This window comes from Colletotrichum spaethianum (assembly GCF_022836535.1).
Source record: "Colletotrichum spaethianum MAFF 239500 DNA, contig65, whole genome shotgun sequence".
NCBI lineage: Eukaryota > Fungi > Ascomycota > Sordariomycetes > Glomerellales > Glomerellaceae > Colletotrichum > Colletotrichum spaethianum.
Genome location: NW_026054835.1, coordinates 153,114 through 172,658, shown reverse-complemented (window position 1 = coordinate 172,658; position 19,545 = coordinate 153,114). Strand labels below are relative to the sequence as shown.

The 19,545-nt window shown below is 56.2% G+C and overlaps 7 protein-coding genes across 7 annotated transcripts; 4 read left to right on the top strand and 3 right to left on the bottom strand.

The window, feature by feature from the left end:
• Nucleotides 1-1,594: 1,594 nt before the first annotated feature.
• Nucleotides 1,595-3,779, bottom strand: ColSpa_12547 (uncharacterized protein; the record flags this gene model as incomplete). Its single annotated transcript, XM_049278759.1, is given in 3 exon segments — nucleotides 1,595-2,577; nucleotides 2,637-3,212; nucleotides 3,224-3,779. The coding sequence occupies 3 exon segments, from the start codon at nucleotides 3,777-3,779 to the stop codon at nucleotides 1,595-1,597; spliced, it is 2,115 nt and encodes a 704-aa protein (XP_049134716.1).
• Nucleotides 3,780-5,613: 1,834 nt separating this feature from the next.
• Nucleotides 5,614-6,162, top strand: ColSpa_12546 (L-sorbose 1-dehydrogenase; the record flags this gene model as incomplete). The annotated part of the gene is made up of 2 exons (XM_049278758.1): nucleotides 5,614-5,698; nucleotides 5,750-6,162. The coding sequence occupies 2 exons, from the start codon at nucleotides 5,614-5,616 to the stop codon at nucleotides 6,160-6,162; spliced, it is 498 nt and encodes a 165-aa protein (XP_049134715.1).
• Nucleotides 6,163-6,328: 166 nt separating this feature from the next.
• On the top strand, nucleotides 6,329-7,641 carry ColSpa_12545 (putative GPI-anchored cupredoxin; the record flags this gene model as incomplete). Its single annotated transcript, XM_049278757.1, has 2 exons — nucleotides 6,329-6,666; nucleotides 6,726-7,641. 2 exons carry the CDS (start codon nucleotides 6,329-6,331, stop codon nucleotides 7,639-7,641), a joined length of 1,254 nt encoding a protein of 417 aa, XP_049134714.1.
• A 162-nt stretch (nucleotides 7,642-7,803) lies between these two features.
• Nucleotides 7,804-8,724, bottom strand: ColSpa_12544 (hydrolase tropI; the record flags this gene model as incomplete). The annotated part of the gene is made up of 2 exons (XM_049278756.1): nucleotides 7,804-8,512; nucleotides 8,675-8,724. The coding sequence occupies 2 exons, from the start codon at nucleotides 8,722-8,724 to the stop codon at nucleotides 7,804-7,806; spliced, it is 759 nt and encodes a 252-aa protein (XP_049134713.1).
• A 1,586-nt stretch (nucleotides 8,725-10,310) lies between these two features.
• On the top strand, nucleotides 10,311-13,478 carry ColSpa_12543 (endoplasmic reticulum membrane protein 65; the record flags this gene model as incomplete). Its single annotated transcript, XM_049278755.1, has 3 exons — nucleotides 10,311-11,204; nucleotides 11,306-12,757; nucleotides 12,807-13,478. 3 exons carry the CDS (start codon nucleotides 10,311-10,313, stop codon nucleotides 13,476-13,478), a joined length of 3,018 nt encoding a protein of 1,005 aa, XP_049134712.1.
• Nucleotides 13,479-13,936: 458 nt separating this feature from the next.
• ColSpa_12542 (uncharacterized protein) lies at nucleotides 13,937-15,107 on the top strand (the record flags this gene model as incomplete). Its single annotated transcript, XM_049278754.1, has 4 exons — nucleotides 13,937-14,078; nucleotides 14,113-14,152; nucleotides 14,228-14,375; nucleotides 14,445-15,107. The coding sequence occupies 4 exons, from the start codon at nucleotides 13,937-13,939 to the stop codon at nucleotides 15,105-15,107; spliced, it is 993 nt and encodes a 330-aa protein (XP_049134711.1).
• A 2,710-nt stretch (nucleotides 15,108-17,817) lies between these two features.
• Nucleotides 17,818-18,847, bottom strand: ColSpa_12541 (uncharacterized protein; the record flags this gene model as incomplete). The annotated part of the gene is made up of 2 exons (XM_049278753.1): nucleotides 17,818-18,327; nucleotides 18,485-18,847. 2 exons carry the CDS (start codon nucleotides 18,845-18,847, stop codon nucleotides 17,818-17,820), a joined length of 873 nt encoding a protein of 290 aa, XP_049134710.1.
• Nucleotides 18,848-19,545: the final 698 nt, after the last annotated feature.

The window sequence follows — 19,545 nt, the reverse complement described above, 5'->3', positions numbered from 1 at the left end:
GAGGGGGGGATCGCGTCTTGCCAGAGATCGGGTCCTTCCCCCACGAACGCGTTCCCTACCCGTGTCTCGTCTCGCCTCGTCCTCTCGCCCAACGCGCCGCGGCCAGTCTCGAGGAATGCATTGGTCCCCTGCACCCCGTGCCATCCATCCACCTACGCTCTCGCTGGCATTCAACCCCTTCATCATCAGGACCGCCATCAAGGGGACCGGCGACGGCGGCCAAGACATTTTCCGTTGCCATCCATCGGGTCTCGCAAAGACAAGAAGGTAACAGCGCCACCACATGCAAAGAGGGTTCGCAACCAGCCCGCACGCACAGATGCCCGCTGTGAGGCATTAGACGACATCACACTGCGGCGGCGGCGGCGGCGTCTAAAGCGATTGTTTGTCCAGGATGGCACCGAAGGTTGCGGCTTGCATCGAACCATTTGCACTGCCTGGCCTCATTCGTCCGCGTTCGTCTTCCGACTGCAGCTCGAATGACAAACCAGTTTATCTTGCTTCCGCAATGCACAGCATCCCAATAGTGGCATTCCCTTGCGAACTACCAAATGATGAGATTCTGGAGGTTCTGGCGGGTTGAAAGTCGCACCAAGTGACATCGCAGGCCCCTTCAGTGTCATGCGCAGTAACTTGTGCCATCGGCACTTGTGTCCATCACACGCCAGACACGAGGCTCTACCCAGCTGTGAGCGCCGCAGTGCTTCCTTGGCTGACAAACCCAACTAATAGGGGGATCGCCCTGCCTTGGCTTCCAACTCCATCCATCTGACTCTGGCCTCGTTCCGGCAAACGTTTGTGCAAACACTCGTAAGCAGGTCTTTGTCTCTCCCTCGGTCAGGCTTCCTCGAACATCGGCACATGATCAGCTCAAATCACAATTTGACTACCCCTCGCAGGCCTCTCTGTCTGTCTCTCTCTTTCTCTCTCTCGGGGCTTATGCCGCCCCCTTCTCGCCAATGGCCTGTTTGCCGCCGCCCGCACAGATGCGGCCTAGCGCCCCCTTCTCCGTCCCCGACCCCCGGAGCACGTCGAGGGAGCCAAGAAATGTGAACGGCTGCAACCACTTTGCAGGTCAGCACCCGCCGATCACCAGTCTGCTGGGCGGGGGGAGTCGGTGAGCGTGAGGTCAGGAGTCGCACAGGTTTACGCTGGGAATCGGAACTCGGTGACGACCCAGTGACGGGCCCCGCAGGTTTTAAGCATGGCTGCATTCTCATTGCGGGAATCGGGGGCTGCCTCTCCAAGACTGGCCCGGCGATCTGACATGGCTCCCGTTACAATAGTATCATTCATGATTGGGTATTCACAACGCCCTTCCTGCGCTTGAGGTGTCAAGGCAAAGTCATCCAGTAAACCGTCCCTCGTCATGTGAAGGTGAAAATCATCATTCGTAAAGAGTAAAGTAAGAACTGGGAAATCTATCGTCGCGATGAAACCTTTACATGGCCGTAGTAATTAACTCGCTCGCTCACAAAACAAAATGTTCCCCTAACCGGTCCCCGCCAACCAATGCAATTTGCCTCCAAGAAGGCCTGTAAATGCGTAGAAATAACGACGGCCGGTGTATAGCGGCCCGCCAACCCCGGGCAGCTTATGCAATGTAGACCGGTAGACGGCTACCCAGCAGCTCGCTCTTGGACACCTGGACGTCCTTTTTATGGAAGTCGTGCAGCATGAGCCAACAGATCATCCGGAAGACCAGGGTGCACCAGATGTCCCCGTACTTGACATTCTCGTCGTCCAAGGCATACAGGAAGATCTGCTCCTCGTCGTCGACCGTGTCTGCCGTCATCGTGCTGAGGTTCGTCTGGTTCCTCCTCTTCAGCCCGCCAAAGCCCACAAGCGGCGCCGCGGGCGAGATGGACGCTCGCCTGTCCTTGGACTCCTTGGACTCTGCAATGACCTTGCTCCGGACCACGCGGAAGTAGACTTCCATGAGCTTGTCCTGCTTGAGCTCCGGGGCCGCAGCGTCAATGTCCTCGAAGCGGAGGGGCCGCGCCTTTTCTTCGAGGGGCTGGTTGCCGCCGGGGGCCTTGAGGGTTGCTGCCTTTTCCGTCTTTTCGTTGAAGCCGGCAAGCACCTCCTGGATGTGACTACGCAGCACGTCCTTGACCATTTCCTGCCGTGAGCTTTCGAACGGTATTTCGCTCGGGGCCTCCGCCGGCTGGGCCGGCTTGCTAGGAGCAGTCTGTTGCATGCGAGACACGGTGGTGTAGTTGCGGGGCATGGCGGGCCGAGATTCCCTGGGCGTGGCCGTCAAGATCTCGTCCGTGTCGTCGAGCGCCGAGTGCAGGGCGTCCATGAGGGGCAAGGTGAGCCAGTTGCTGCGCTCGGCGGCCCTGAGGTGCTCCTGTATGCTCCGAATGTTCCTCCGGATCGCCTTCCCGACGACGCTCGTTGCATACTGCGGGTCTGCCTTGAGCTTGTTCATCTGCTTGGCATATGCCTCGAGCAGTCTAGTCAGGGAAAAGTTCTTCGTATCCCACCGATAGTGGGTCGGGTTGGGAAGCAGGCGGAACGCGCTCTTCTCAATGTGAAGCGTGCGAGCCAGCATCCCCACTATCTCAAAAGCAACTACAGAGATGACGTTAGATGCCAGAACCCCATATGGGTACAGAGGAATCAGGACTCACCGGGAAACAAATGCCCGATGCGCGCAGTGGACTTGTCGGCAAAGTAGTTGACGGTGTTTGTGTTGCAGCCGATGAGGACCAGGGTTTCCGCAATCTCGTGGTTGCTGGCAAAGTTCAAAGTAGACAGGTCTCTGGGCTCGTCGTTGGGGAACTGAAGGCGTCGGCCATCCGACGTTGATCTGTAAATGGTCGGGACGAAGCCGAAGCAAAACTCCTTGGTCTCGTCGACGGGGATAACGCGATTACTCTTGAAGCGACTGCGCCCGTATACTTGAAAGGTGAACATGATGCCAAGGTCGCTGACCTTCTCCCCTGTTACCGTGTAGCCGTTACCCTCGGCGCGGTATCTGTCGTTGGTCCTGTTGAACTCGATCCAGTACACGCCAAGCATAGCCAGCATCTCCACGATGTGGCACCAGGTGGTGGTGGCATAGGGCTTCTTGACGTTTGTCGGCATCGTGTCCCAGCTCCGGAGTTTCTTCTGTATGGCGATTGTCAGGGTGTACTTGTCGCTGACTTCCTTGAGCGCAGCTTCGACGTCCTCCGGTTTCTCGACCTGGACAGTCCCTTTCGGCCCTTGGGCGGACTCTTGTAGACCTTCTCCAAGTACTGTTCCCTCTGCCATTCCCTGGACTCGTGCTCCATCTTTTGCAGGGCCGAGAGCAGCGTCACCCACGAAGCCCGCTCGTTGTCGGCCGTGTGAACAGACTGCTTGACCAGCTCCTTGTCGGTCATGGCTGTCTTGTCCGTGCTACTCTTTGGATCTGGGAGTTCGGAGCGGCTGTCCCGCAGACTATCTTCTGACCCATCAATGAAAATGATTTGCTGGCCCTTGACGGGACCCTTGTCGTTTGTCGGCGGGCATAGGAAGATGACTGGGGTTTCGAATTGCACCTCGAATCGGAACTCTGTAAACTTGAGGATGCGCTTCTTGGACTCGGACCACCTCCCTATGACTTTGCTCCCGCAACTGGAGTAGCCGGCGGCAGAGGCATAGTACTGCTGTGCGACCTGGAGGAGGGCGGCGACTAGGGCGACAATAGATATGACCAGAGCGGCAATGGCGACGAACAGTTCCTTGTCATCGTCGTTGATGTTGTCGTTGATGACCTGGAGCGTCTTGTTGAACTGCGCTGGGTCCATGCCGTCCATAACCGCTCTCTGCGGCCGGGGGGGTCGTTCTCGCGGTTTCGCTCTGCCGGTATTTGCCGCGCCTTATCGTCGCTAACTGGAATTGGCGAGTGATCTGGTACACACTCGTTCGCAGCTGGTTTGCTTTAATGTGACCGTTCAAAAGGTGTGTTGACGGAGATCAGGAGAGCATGAGGAGGAGACGGCAGAGGAATATGACCAAGGTCGGAGAAGCCATGGAGGGTATGATGTACTCCAGCTTCCCGGCAGATCAGCAGGCTCAGCTGAAAAGACCCCGGGGACGCAGGAGGAGGCCTGACGTGTGTCGAAAAGCGAAAAGAAAGAAGGGGGAGAGAAAAAATTGAGAGAGCCCCCAGACGGACGAGGCTGCACGGTGAGCTAGCGCACGACGGCAACACAGCCGCTGGCAGAACCGGAGGGGAGAAGCGAGACGCGGCGGATGGCAGAGAGCACGCGGGTGGGATGCGCGACCCCGATTGCCCAGCCAGTGACTTTCCAGGCGTCTTCACGACCCAGCCATCCTCCGTCGCCAGCTTGCTAAGGCGGTCCTGACTGGTCTGCCGTTGGCCAACTTGCCTGCCCCATCACCAACCCCTGCGTCAGCATGGCTCCCTTGTCTTGCCCAGTAGCCCTATCGGTCGCTAGCTCGTGGCTCATATGGGGGCTATTCTGCTGTGCAGCAGCAGGCAGCGGGATTTCGAGGGCAAGGGTGGCTTCGCCATTGCCATTTGACGGGCGGTCGTCGCTGGCGAGCGGTGGGCGAGGATGGCGATGCAGTCGTGGTGCATATGTGCAACGCGAGGTATGTTGACGTGTTTGACATGGGAGAACGATTCCCGGATGGATTGACGTCCAAACCACCCCGTTTTCCAGGGCAGTGCTGCGTTCCCGTCTAAGGCAGAAGTCAGGACTAGGAGCGGGCCGTCGTGCGAACCAGACGTCGGTCGGTGCGGGCGGTGCAAAGGCAGGGAAAAGGCGCGGAAGACACGGCATGGAATTGACGAGCCGGCCCATCTGCCAGTGCTTGTTTTCCCACGTTTCCAAGCCAAGCCAAAAGTTAAGCTTCCATTCGTCCCCTCTTTGGCGTTGCTTTGCTGCCCGTCATCCGTTGTCTTTCAATCTCATCCCGGTGCCAGTAGCCAGTGGCACGGACCAACACTGACTGCAATGTGTTCCGGCCACAAGGCCTAGTAGGCCTTTCCTGAGACTGAAATACAGAAGCAGAGTCTCACTGTCGTTGATCATGGGCCAGTCATTTATACAGCCATCGAGGCAAAGTCGTACTACAGTACAGCCTCACTGGATGTCACTCCCCCCAGCTATCAAACACCGCCCTCAACTTTGACCTTGTGCGAGGAATCTAGCGCCGTTGAGCGCGGCTTGGGAATGAGAAACATGCGAAGGAACTTTGGACTTTTCGACATGGTGTTTGCTCGATGTCATTATGCACCTTGATAAGATCTTATGGCCCGGTTTACCTGGGGCGCTTCAACATCATGAAAAGAACGTTTGCGTCTTGCAACGCCAAACAACCGCCTACCCCCTCATGATGCCGCATCGTTCGGCTGACGATTGTGACATGACAAGAGCAGGATAGTGAGAAGTTGTTATATGCAGTGTTTCAATCCTTCTCGCTAGCTCTTATCTCAACGGTGTAGGCAAAGCAGGAATCCTGTCAGACGAGATGTCAGCAATGCCAAGTCCAAAGCATCTATACATCAAAGCCCGAACTTGTTGCCCAAGTGTCATCATTTTCTCCCTAGCCCAGCAACTATTTTTCGTCGCACTTGTGACCGGACACCAAGCAACTCTCCCTTGATCAACCATGGCTTGGCTCTTCACTCGCTCATATCCAGAGCGCAAGGCGGTCGATGTCGACGGCAAGGCGTTCGACTATGTCATCGTAGGCGGTGAGTATCGTCAGGTCGTATTCGCGAACACCGATTCCTGATGGTCTGCAGGCGGCACCGCAGCATGCGTTCTGGCCTCCCGGCTCAGCGAGGACCCCGACGTCTCCGTCCTCGTCATCTGCAAGGGCAAAGTCAGGGACACGTGGATCGACCGCGTCCCCATTGTCGGCAACGCCAGCGACGGCAAAGGCCCCCAGATCGAGACCTTCTGGTCGGAGCCCCATGAGCAGTGGAATGGCTGCAAGACGCGGACCTTCAACACGCAGGCTCTGGGCGGCGCCACGAGAATCAACGGTCTCATGCTCACCCGCGGCGCGCCGGGGAATTACAACCAGTGGGCAGCGCTGGGAAACGATCAATGGAGCTGGGACAAGTGCGAGCCGTACTTCAAGAAGATTGAGGACGCTGCCTGTTCTCCAGAGGCCCTTCACCGCGGCCATGGTGGTAACATTTCTTGGCGATGAAATAATCTGCTTCAATTGGAACTCACATGCCTTGTTTAGGACCTCTCCAGTTTAGAAAGAGCCCGATGCTGTTTGCAATCGACCCATAGTATGTGGCTTTCGCTGCACGCAACAAATGCCACAGTGGTTTCTAACATCTCACAGCATCCAAGAAGCCGCGGGCGACATGAACCTGCCGGTCCGAGACGATGCGAACGACCCAAGCGCTCCGGCCATGGGCCTCTTCACTACCGACTGCATGGTTGATAAGTTTGGCTACCGTCATTCGGCCCTGTCTGCGTACCTGCCAAAGTCAAAGGTCCTTGAACGCAAGGGAAGACTCACTCTTTGTACAGGCGTCGTAGCTACGAGACTCGAGACGAGCGCCGACGGTACAGAAGCAACGGGGGTTTACATCCTGGACCATCTCGACAAGCGACCAGGTAGGGAAGGCATTGTCAAGGCGAACAGAGAGGTCATAGTCTGTTGCGGAACGCACTTTACACCGCAGTTTCTCATGTTGAGGTATGTGCCGCGTCGAGCCCGCTTTTGATATTGGTGGTTTTCCCGCTCACCCTCCATAGTGGCATCGGTCCCAAGGAACATCTCGCAAAGCACAACATCTCCCTCGTGCGAGACATGCCGGGCGTCGGCGCCGATCTTCAAGACCACGTTGCCTTTGGCATCGCCTTCCAGGTCCGTATTGTCGACTCGTACCTCCGCATGCTCAACCCCCTCATCGGACTCTGGCACTTCATCCTCTTTCTCCTCTTCAAGACCGGCATGCTGGCAACGTCCGGAGCGAGATTATGTGGTTGGCTCCACTCGGACACTATTGACGAGTCGACAATGACCGTCAAACATCGCGGCAACGCCGTCGACGAGAAGCACGACAACACGGATGCTTCGCAGCCGGAGAATGTGCCCGACATAGAGTTGCTCTTCGCAAACGCTGCTTTCGGCGGCGAGAAGGGCAAAGGCTACTCCGCCTTTTTTGCCACGCTCGTGCAGCCGTTCTCGAGGGGATGTATCGAGCTCGCTTCGTCCGATCCTCTGACGCACCCCAAAGTGTACCATCACTACATCACGGACCCCCGCGACTGGGCCGCCGCCCGCAAGGCGGCGCGGTTCTCTATGAACTATGTGGAACGGTTCAGACAGACAAACTATCCCTTCAACTCGACCTGGCATCAAGCTCCCGGAGTCAAGGCTGGAAGCGTTGAAGGCAGTTGGCGGGACGTGACGGATGAGCAGATTGACGCTTACATCAGGGAAGGGTTGCTCAACTTCTATCACGCCACGTCCACCTGCCGCATGGCGTTGGAGGAGGAGAAGGGCGTCGTTGGCCAGGACTTGAGGGTGCATGGGTTCAAGAACTTGCGCATTGCGGATGCGAGCGTGTTCCCCAAGGTGACGAGTGCCCACACCGTGGCGCCGGTATACATGCTTACGGAGCGGTGTGCGGACTTTATCAAGAGCGATTGGAAAGCAGAGGCTTGAAGCCGGCGTTGCTCATCAGGACTCTCGGCAGCTGGGACTTGCCAAGGTATCATAATAATAGTCATCAATTGGTATTTCCTAACATCTCAGGGCGCCGTCCTCGGCACAGCTTCTAAATCGTCCCATTCATAACTTTGAATCTCCCTCACGCCCATCACGCAGTCACAACAGGTGCTCGTCAAACCAGGAGACGGCCTGGAGGAAGGCGTTCTCCTTGGCATACTTCTGGACCTTCTTGCTGAGGTCACAGCGGACGGCGAAGCCATGCTCGACGCCGGAGTAGAGGTTGATCTGGTAGGGCAGACCCGTCTTGGCCAGGATCTCCTCGGACTTGTGACGCTTCTCGGCAGGGAAGATGCCGTCAGTCTCGGCGGCGGCGATGGAGAGGGGGCCGGTGATGGCGGCGAGCTCCTCCTCTTCAACGAAGCTGGGGTGGGCGAGGTAGCCGGCCTTAATGCCGTCCTTGAAGTGGCGGACGACGTACTTGGCACCGAAACAGTAGCCGACGGCGCCAACGTTGGTCAGGCCGAGCTCATTCTGCATGTATTTGATGGAGTCGACGATGATGGGGTCGACGGCCTCCACGGTGTGCGGGTTCTTGCCATCGCTGCCCTCGGCGATCCACTTGGGGATGTCCAGGCCCGCGGGGGGCGGCAGACTGAGCTGGTCGCCGTCGAAGAGGTCGACGATCAGGGTGGTGTAGCCGTTGGCGGCAAACTGGTCAGCAACGAGCTGGGAGTTGGGCCAGATGCCAAAGACGTCGGCGACGTAGAGGATGCCGGTGTTCTTGTGGGCCTTGTCGGCGGGAGCCTCGGCGAGGTAGCCCTCATATTTGCCGGCGACGGTGATCTTCTTGCCCTGAGGGGTGCCCCTGTGTGAAAGATGTAGTTAGCATGGCTGGTTGTTGGAGATAGCAACAAGTACATGGCGGGCGGTGTGATGCTCATCTCTGAAGGTTTGCCCTTCCGAGAATTCAAGCTTTCTGAAGTGGGGGGAGGGGTTGTTGGGCAGGGTGGTCTCGGGCTCTTCTTACTCGTGCTTGACGCCGACGGTGCAGCACTTTCCGGGAGGGTTGGAGGCCATTGTGTATATTGGTATCGGTCTTGGTGTATATAAGATTCGAGAAAGGGGAGCAGGAAGGTTGTATCACGGAGAGGACTTGCAGTGAAAAGCAGAGGCTAAGAGACGGGGGCGAGCGAGCTTATAGAGTCTAATGTCTGAAGCTGGAAAAGACGTGGGGAGGGGCGTCATGGATGGTGGAGGGGCCCTGCGGACCAAGAGTGCTGGGGCCATTGCGTTGTTGACGTGAGGCATTACCAAGCGAATGGGGATTCCCAATAGCGAACTGGATCCCTCCTTTTGAGCAACGGGACTTGATTGCTGCCAGTAGTGTATATGTTGGTACCTTTGGTGGGTCGAGATCCGTCCCCGATTCCCTCGATGCCATGAATGGACTGGGTTGACTGGATGACCAGCCCGGCTGCGAAGGTTGGAACTCGGACGCTGTGCCCCCCCTCTCGATGAGACAAGATGGCACCCTGCATGGAATCTTCCAAACCCCACTTGGCAGAGCTCCCATCCCTCGGAGTTTCCAATTCTTCAGTGGATGCCGAGACGAGGGTTTGCAGTGAGCGGCGCGGTTCCGATCCGGCTTTGCGACCAGTGGTATTAACGGATATAAGGGAGACCAGCTCTAGCACGGATATTCAAGTGCTGGAGCTTGTGAAAGCTCTGACTTCTAATCGCCGATAAAGTGGAAATTCTTATTGACGATGCCATGCCATTACTTATCGAGTTCATCTTGCCGAGTCGGCGTCTTGGTCGGTGTCCCAGCTCAATAGGTGCCAGCGGTAATGACTCAAACCCTCCATCATAGGTAGCACAAGTGAACGTCGTAATTCCGTAATTCCATAGACGATTGCCCTCATAGACGGTGACACGGGGGACGAAGATGCTTAGAGTGAGGTCTCAAAGGAACTTCCCAGAGCTAAAGATGGGACTGCTCCTAGGGCTGGGGATGGGAATGCAAATACCTACTAGCCAGGCAAGCAATATCAAATCATCATCATCTCGTCCAGACTGAAAGCAGAATCGTTGTCGGAGCCGACCCTCCGGAGCTGCGTTATTGCCGTCCCGTGCCCGCCCCGTTAGCTTCTTCTTCCTCTCTCACTGAGCGTCGCTGCTTAGTCAGTCCTGGACCTTCACTGCTGCCCAAGTGCATTCATTGCATTCATTGCTGGACTGTCCAGCAGTGGTCTCGGGTCCTCGCGAGTCACCACGAGTCGGCAGTCAGCGCACGGCCCAGCCCTGTACGTCACTTCCCACGCCGTTCGACCCATCCGGATCCAAGACAGCGTCCCCACGGTCGTCCTCTTTGGCCCTGAATCGCGCTGTGCCGCTAGGTTTCCCTGTCCGGCCACCAATCCAAATCGTTCCTGGAGATCGGCCGCTCGGCACCATTTCCCCCACGCGACCTCTGCACCTGAAGAACTGCAGACTGCAAGCCTGATTGCTTGAACCGCTCGGCAGCACACATCGAGGACTCGCCCTATCAAAGTATCTGCTCCATTTCGCCGACGTCCCCTCTGCGCCAAGAACGACCGAACCTGCGAGCCCATGCGAATGGCGCCCATATCTTTTCTCCAACAAAGACAGTGAAGGGCTTGGGAATGGCGGCGAGTGAACACCGCGACGACCGAGAGGCTGACGACAATCATGGAGCTTCTGGAAACCCGACCATCACGCCTTCCGCCGAGCCCGTCGAGGCATTCCCGCCCATGCCGACGTTCGTTCCCGAGGGCAGCACCGCGTACGATGATGGTGGTCTAGCCACCAAGGCCGACATCAAGCTGTCGCACATTCCTCTCCCTCCGCTGCCGAGCGTCTCCGCGAGCGCGCCCCCTACATCGACTCTCCCTACCATACCCGGCGGCCACTCCGACGAAGACCAGTCTTCTGATACCTCCTCGACGCACAGCAAGCCTGAAAAACTGGACTCCTCTAACTCGTCGTCCACGTCAGAGCCTGCGACCGTCGCTGAGAAGCAGGAGGCTGAGAAAAAGGAGGGCGTGGCATCAGAAATTAGGGCCAGGGCCGGATCGAACTCTGCATCCATGAAGAAGAACCAGAGCCATGATAACGTTAGAAGATTATCGGTCGCAGGGATGCAGCAGCTGACGGCCCCCGAGGCTCTCCCTGTGGCCATTGTTCCCGACCAAGCTTCTAGCAACCAAGAACAACGAGCGCGCTTGCCCGTCGCGGACCAGCTGCAAGCTATTCGGCAGTCAATACTCAGCCAGCCGGCCTCCCTGCGACCGAACGGCCCTGTGACGGACGGTGGGAACAGGTCCCGGTATCAAGACGAGCCCCGAAGACCGCTTACCGGCAGAACGCTCTCGACACCCCCAACAACCCGGCGGCAATCACAATCCCAGACCACTTCGCCCCGCCGGAATTCCTTCTACACCGTTGCTCGGCCACCGCCGCTGAATCTTGATGGAAGCAGTCATTTCAACGCCATCAACCTTCAGCCGCCGACACAGAACAAACCGCCCCAGATCCATGTACCGCTGCCGACAAAGTCACATAGAAATGAACCGATCCCGCCCTCGCCTCTACCCCCTCGATACCCCTCCCGCCCATGTCTATACCAACCCATCTCCAGCTGGAACTGGCTGCCCAACGACCCAGCCCCCTGTACATACACCACTCGCATACGAACGATATCCCATACGAGTCTTACGTTGTCAAGTGGGAAAGGCTGAAGAATGTTCTCTTGCTTCCATCGTTTCTCGAAAGGACTCTCTATTTTGGAGCACTGGCCTGTCTCGATGCCTGGCTGTACAACTTCACCATTCTACCCATGAGATTCTGCATCGCTCTTGGGGTCCTGTTCAGATGGTGGGGTTACATGGCGGTAAAAGAAGCGCAGTGGATGATTGGCTTTGTCTGGTACGGATTGGGCAGACTCTGGGCCAGGGCTCGTCGACCAAGAGCAAGAGCGAGGACCACCTCGTCTATCCAGCAGGATGACACCGATCACCTTGCTAGTCGCGATAGGAGTCGAAGTCGACCGGCCGAGCGGAGACCGTCCGTCCCCACATTGGACCTCAGATCGCCGGATAGCGCCCCGACCATTCATCTAGAATCCGATTCCAAGGCGAATGGCAACAGGGTTGTCGAGCAGGAAGTTAAGCTGAACGGCAACGGGCACATCACTCATAAAGTGAATGGGTCTGCTGGCCACCATCCCTCGCATGCCTCTGGATACAGGACGCACCGCCATCGTAGGACGAAGTCGATGCCATCTAACCTGTCTTCCTTCCACAAGGCGGACCTGCTGCAGGGTGCTGTCATCCTCTTTAGCTCCCTGTTCCTGATGAAACTCGACGCCAGCCGTATGTACCACTTCATCCGCGCCCAGGATGGCATCAAGCTGTATGTCATCTACAACGTCCTCGAGGTCGGTGACCGTCTCTTGTCGGCCCTCGGACAGGACATCTTTGAGTGCCTATTCAGCTCCGAGACCCTGTCTAGGAACAGCTCTGGCCGTTCCAAGGTCCTCTTGCCTCTAGGCATGTTTGTCCTTGCCCTCATTTACAATGTTATCCATTCGGTCGCGTTGTATTACCAGGTCATCACACTCAACGTCGCCGTCAACTCTTACTCGAACGCCCTCCTGACTCTCATGATCTCCAACCAGTTTGTGGAGATCAAGAGCACAGTCTTCAAGCGCTTTGAGAAGGACAACCTGTTCCAGCTGACGTGTGCGGACATTGTTGAGCGCTTCCAGCTGTGGATCATGCTTTTCATCATTGGCATGCGCAACATTGTGGAGGTGGGAGGGCTTTCTGTGCCTGGAGCTGGCTCTGAGAACAGTGACCTAGGAGGCTCAGGGGCCATGCCTCTCCACAGCCCATCAATTCTGCCGTTCAGCTTCACAATTCTTCCATCGTGGGTTTGGTCTGGCGAGGTCCTCTCTCCGTTCCTCATTGTCATTGGCAGCGAGATGTTGGTCGATACCATCAAGCATGCCTACGTAAACAAGTTCAACAACATCAAGCCGACATTCTACAGCCGCATTCTGGACATTTTGTGCAAGGACTACTATACCAACGTAAGTCTTTACCTTTTGGACAAATCCATTTCATAGCTGACTTTTGCAGGCCTTTGTCTCACCCTCATTGACGCGACGGCTTGGTCTGGCCGTCATCCCGTTGTCCTGCTTGTTTATACGAGCTTCGGTCCAGACGTACCATATGTTCCTATCAACTCGGATTCCCACTCCTATCCCGGAGTCCACCCAGACATCCTTGTCTGTCGAGTCCGCAACGCCGTCATCGCCGGTGATGGTCGCGGCTCTCGATCGCTTGGATACGCTGCTACGGGACGCCCTGGGTCGGGCTGTGTACGGTTACCCGTATGGTGAACCCAGCGTCCAGAGCAGAGCATGGTGGACCTGGACCAGCGATGATGTGATTGCGGCAGTTACTATGATTGTTGTCTTCTTCATCGCGTTCCTGGTCCTGCTCATCACCAAACTGCTGCTCGGCATGGTCCTGCTGCGGTATTCGCGCAACAGGTACGCTAAGATGAAGCGCAAGGAACACATGGTCGCGACAGGCCAAGAGGAACGCGAAGTGTACGATGCAACGGGCAAGAGGGTCGGCGGCTACGGCCACATCGAGGTCACCGAGGACCGACGGAGGTGGATACATGCAGACGAGAAGGAGGGCCTAAAGGGCGGCAAGGGACGGGCTACGAAGCCGGAAAAGCCGCAAGAAGGGGACTACCACGGAGTCCAGCGGTACGAAATGATTGCAAAGAGGATTTGGTGATGGCGTTCTGGAGTTTAGCATCAGTTACACAGCATTGCATAGCAGGGCAGGCATATCGGGTGGCCTTGACTCTTTGTTTCTTTAATCAAGAATCCAACCCCATTTGACTTCATGTGCCCACCGGCTATCTATCGTTCGCGTCCAAGCCATCGTTTGTGTCTCAACCTTGAGTATCGCGGACTTTAACTACCACCAAAAGTCGTCTTCGTAGGGGTCACTCACCGTCAGGCCCATCTCCGATGGTAATACCATTCCTTCTCCGACTCCGTGTCTTCCATGAATATACTCCAGATCTCATCTCCTTGATAGACATACAGCTTGTAAAAACTCAATATGTGTCGTGGCATCCATCCATCACGCTCAAGGCCTGCCGAGACATTTGAATTTTCCGCATTCATCTGAATCAACTGCTCTCGCCGCCCCTTGAACAAGACGTAAAACGTGACCAATCCGAGACCATGGCGCTGGATATGGGTTCTGAGCTGCAGCACAAGGCCGGTGGCAAGTCAGAGGCCTGCGTCCTTGACGAAAGCGAGGCACAAACCCAGGGACAGGAACTTTACGACGCCTGGCAGGTTTTGGATGACATGGTGGAGCAAAGTACGTGTAGTATCTGCTACGAACCGTTGCGCAGCATGCATGTCGCTCACTGCGGGCACAGTCACTGCACACAGGTAGGTCTTCCTAAGGGAAGTTGGGAGGGGTGGATGGCTGACTCTAGAGGCTTAGTGTATCCGCAATGAGTTCAGAGAGATGGGAGAGCGCCGGCCCGTCCCGGACAACAGTCGCTACGTTGAGCCGCAGGTTAAGGTCTACGCTCCGTGCCCGACCTGTCGCGCCGAGGTTGGGCTTGAGCTGAACGAAAACGGCATTCTTAGTATCCCGGTTGTTATTGCCGTACGTGTTCTCATGTGCTGGATAAAAGTATTCTTGGTCTACAAGCTGAGCTGACACTGTGTACGCCAGACAGAGAAGCATTTGGTCCATCTCCGAAACTGGGCGAGATGGAGAAGAGCCGAGGACGACGAGTTGCTGGCCCAAGGCTTGCCCCTTCCTGAGACGGCATGTCCGTGGCGTCGGGTGGCTATCGGGACAACGGCTCGTTACAAGACTCGTTCAGAAGAGGAAGCCGAAGATGACAAGAACTGGCTGAGCGACGAGGAGTCGGAAGAGGATGAGCCCGAGGATGAGGCCGAGACTTACAGAACAAGGCCTCAAGATGAAACGAGGTGGACCTTGACGGCGGATGATGCCGTCGCCCACGATAATAGGGTCCCTGGAGGTCGTCCACCAGTGGTGCGGCTGATGGCATCGTCGCCTGCCTCCCACGGTTGGGGACCTGGTGATGCGCCACCAATTCCTGTTGCAGAGGCGGCGTCGTCTCCAAGAGCAGGTCCATCCCAGGCACCAAGCTATCCAAACAGGGGCTTTGGCCCCTTTTCCGGTGGCTGGCCTGCTCCTGGATCAAGTACCTTCTCCAATCGTTTGCTTATCCCGATGGTCATTCACCGACATCCACCTCGCATGAGAAGCAGACCCCGAGGAGATGAGAGTTTTGTGGACGGCAGCAATGAGGAAGAGGTAAGAGCCACCCTTGCCATGGTCTCAAAGTGGCGCTCAGCGAGCTAATGTGAATCCATGCAGGGTTGAGTGTAGGCGCTTTAATAGGCCGTCGCGGTGTCTGGAATGGTTACGCTTGCACTGTCCGCCCGTGCTGCCGATGTCGCAGCCCCTACGCTTTTTTGCAAGCTAGGTAGTTCCGGATATTGACGTCAACGCAGTAATAGAGGAATCTCGTAATCCTATAGTGTTATGGCAATAATCATCCCAAGTCATGCCTTGACGTGCAAAAAGGAAGTGGAGGAATCATCGGAACGCAAATGAATGTCTGACCTAGCGGGACGGCGCCCCACGGCAGGTAGTTAGAAACATTCCAGTGAAGAAGATCAAAAAGTAAGCAGGGGGACTGGCGGGCTCCGCTTGGCATCAGCCCCTGACCGAGTTCCCCCAGGATGCGGACTACTCGGCGCACAATTCACTTGTGACAACCCAAAAACGACTAAATCATGCTCGTGAGCACTTGATAATGACACCGAGGTTGTTCCCCTGCTTTGCCTAGTACCCTGGTTGTCTGCGTGCTCGGCAGGTCTTGGCCCATGTGCCTCGAGGGAGAAAAATATCGTCGCCAGAAATGGACTACGAGCCAAGTAGATTTGGCTTCTAGGGAGCTAGTCTCGGGACATTTAGAGTTTGCTGGAAGAATTTAGCGGTTCCAAATCCTCTCCTCAAGAATGGAGCTGGAGGCCAAAGGGGTTCTGAGCGGCCGTGATCCTGCTTTGTACCTGACAGGTCTCCATCGGATAGCGTTGGATGATGTAGTCGAACCATGCCGAAATTTCCAAGGCTGCTTTTCTATCGTCCACTTGAATTTGTGCATACAATATCAATAATACAATGAGAACGATTTGTGTGTAATGTAAGAAAGGGGTGGTTTGCGGCAGAGCTTCAGTAGAAAACTTCGGGGGCCGCTCCAGAGGCAACGGTTCAACGATGCCGCTGTCACTCGTCATTGATAGCTCGGCAATAAGACATCGAGCAAATTCAAGATGCTGATTGCTTTCCAATGTCCGCTAGACAAACTCAAATATGCTTTGACGCTCGTCGGCTGTGGTCGTCGTGTTTTGGCATGGTGGTGAGCGTGGCACGCAGGCTGACATTTCAGTACACACACCGTCCAAGCCGTTCAGTTCAGCCACTTGATGTGCCAAACTTTGCCTTGTGTCTGCTTCTCATCGTTGTTGACCTGCTATTCTCTTGGCCTGGGAAAATGCGCTGTTGGGAGGGTTGCCAGAAGGGAACCTCTTTCCGCTCTGGCGAGCAATCGCTCCAGGCCTTCCCCTGAAGATAGTTCTTTCCAGATTCTACCATCACAGCCATCTTGGGGCAGGCGCATACTCATCATTCGATCCATATGGATTCAAACAAAGAAAACGGAAGGCACGATGCATCTTGAAATTGTGCCTTCCCTCCGTTTGGACGCATTCTAGCTTTGGAACGTCAACAGCCAACATGGCTTCCCGTCCTTCACATCGTCCATGAAGACCTTGACAACGCATCTCCTTATACGTTTCTCATTTCCAAGCAGCAGTTATCGACCACAACTGAAGAACTTGCCTTTGGGCGTTCTCATCACGAACCCGTTGCGTCAGCTTACCTCCTTCATCTCCTTTCGCATAGCAGATTTGACATCTTCTCTCCAAAGTCACGCAACAGCTTATCCTTGGAGTCCAAAGTCGAGCCGGCATATTCCAGAGAATGATCGCCCCGAACGAATCCAGCGGTACCCCCGCCGCCGCTGAGCCTAGGACACCAACGTCAACTCCGCAGTCCCCTAGCACACCAGCACCTGCCCACCAGTGCAGGAGCTGCCGTGCGTCATTCTGCCAGCCTCTCAGTTGTGGCCATGTCTACTGCAACGAAGTGTGTTTGGCACGGGTTCCCTTTCTTTCAGGGAGGGATTCGCGAAGCTGATGCCATAAACTGACATTGACTAGTGTCTCAGTCCTCAACACAACCTCGCGCCTAACATTACAGGCTGTCCCGAATGTGATGGCAAAAAAGCAGCGCCGCCAAAGCCCTTGACGCCTGTAAGAAACCAGCTCTGCTGTTCTTCCGTGCATATCATTTCCACGACCATGGCTGACCCCATTTCTTCTCTCTAGGAGCCCAAGGTCGAACAAGAGCTCGACGACGAGTTCAGAAAGCAATGCGTCTAGCGGACCCGCCGGCTTTCCTGGATGGTAACGGTTACGTTTGTTCTCAACGCAGTTCTCTCGGTTCTTCTGATCCCCGCCGGCATTTTGTTCGCTATAACAGTCAGCCGCCTCGGTTCTAAACCCTTCTCTTAACCTGGACAAAGAAGAGGTGCAACACGAAAGGGATACGAGATGACAATATGGGGAACGTCTTGATGGATGACTTGGACGGTGCTTAATGCCACTACAGCAGTTTTAGTATACCCTACATCAGCAGCTTTATTTCGCTACTCCATGTGACTTTCTGCATTTTTCAATTTTAATATTTTATGTCCGTGACATGGTTAGGTTGCTTGTAGCTTCACAGAACCCGAAATTTGTCGTTGATGTGGTGCTACAGCTGCTTGATTTGCGTGTCCAATAGTTGGACCCCCTGTTGCCTTCATGGTACACGTTATCATTTGCACGTTGAAAGTAGTTACAGTGAAGCCAAACGCTGCCGCCGCTCCCAGAACGGTATTCCACCCCAACGCCCAAGTCCAAGGAAACCGCACACAGATCACCAATTCTACATGCGTTCCAGCCTACCGGAGGCCGGCGCCGTCTCCTCTCGACACTCGCTCCCAGAAACGCCTGAGCCGCCAAACCCTTCCAACACCCTTGGTCTCCTCCCACTTCTTGATGCCCTCCTCTCGCTGGCGTACCTCGCCCTTCCACACGCCCTCCACCCACTTCCTCAACCCGTCCTTGACCTTCTCTTTCTCGATGGCCCGCCGCTTGGCGACTAGGGCGGGTGCGACTTGCACCATGCTCATGCCGGGGACGCATTCGGGTGGGAGGACAGCCCGCTCGACGAGGGCCTCGGCCGACGGCCGAGTAGCAAGGCGCCGGGACAGGCGGATGGAGACCAACGAACGGGCCAGCCGGCGCGAGACGACCGACGTGTGAGTCAAAAAGATGGAGCGGGCGATGAGCTCCGCCAGCGAAGGGCGTGAAGGGGAAGATAGCAGTGGCGGCAGAATGGCGCGCGTGTGACGGAGCCGATAATGATGAAGAATTGGCGAGAGGGACAGGTGACGCAGGCGATGGTTGGTCTGTGCCATCAGCAGAGTTCAGCAACGACGGGGTCAACGGGTCTCAATGGGGCAGCAAACATGGGCGGGGGGGTTGGGTGCGTGAGATCGTAGGAGGAAAAAAGCAACCTCGAGGCAACAAGTCATTGTAGAGTCACTGGGACGTGGGAACGCCTACCCTCGAAGTGGACAACAGGTCATTGACATCCAGATAGCCGAGGATGTGCAGCATAATCTCGTTGGGAAGTTCAGAGATGGCGCCTGGGGGATGATACGGCGGTCGAAATAGCGTCAGGCAAGAGGATGGAAAGGAGGCCTCGGGGAACCACTGCTGCTCGGCACGGGCTCCATCATCTGCTTGGAAACGTGGTCGGGCATCAGCGGCCGTCGTGTACGTGGAGTCGAGCTGCGTGTGAATGGCATGGCCAGGGCCGTGATCGCTGGCGGATACAGGAACTGCTGGAGACGAGCGTGATATGGCAAGTTGGCGGTTCGGGGAGAGCAGGTGGTCTGGGACCGAATCGTCGTGCATTGCGTCCATGGCTGACTCAGTCGCCTGCAAAGCGACAAGACGGTGAAAATCAGAGCGAGAAAATTCGCGCTCCGAGGAGCTCAATTACAGCGACGATATGGCGATGTGAAATCTTGCCAATGGCGGTTGCCGGCCCCTAGAGAGGCTTCGAGAAGGTCACGGAGTCGTCCCAGCGGGCGACAACCGCGTTCCGTGACTATGACGGACTCTCTGGAGCCCCGATCCGATGCCTGTCCGATGCCAAGCACAGAATTGCGTAACCGACTCTCGAGAGAATGGGACACGCGAGGAGGGAGAGGGCAGAGGGACGAAGACAGCGCGCAACGAGCGGTACAGGCCAGCCGACGACAAGAAACGTCGCGTAAGGGTGACGAGATGCGCCGAGGACGTAACGGCCAGAAGGCCAGAGTGCCGCGCGGGTCTCAATGAAACAGGGCGGGCGCCTCGCGTGAAGACGTGTTTGCGCGCGCGTGCCGAAAGGTGACTGGCCGTTCGAGACCCGACCGGCGACCGGCAGGAGAAACCGTTCGTGATGGCGGGACGGGAGGAGAAATGGCGTCGGTTAATGCGGGAATAAGTAGCGGAAGCGGAAGAGGAGTGGCAAAGAACGAGAGGGGGGCGGCTATGGTAGAATAGCGATGAGAGTAGGTCACAACGAAGTGACTTTTGTGCAGCCGGCCATCAATAGAACCATAAGTCGAGGTTCG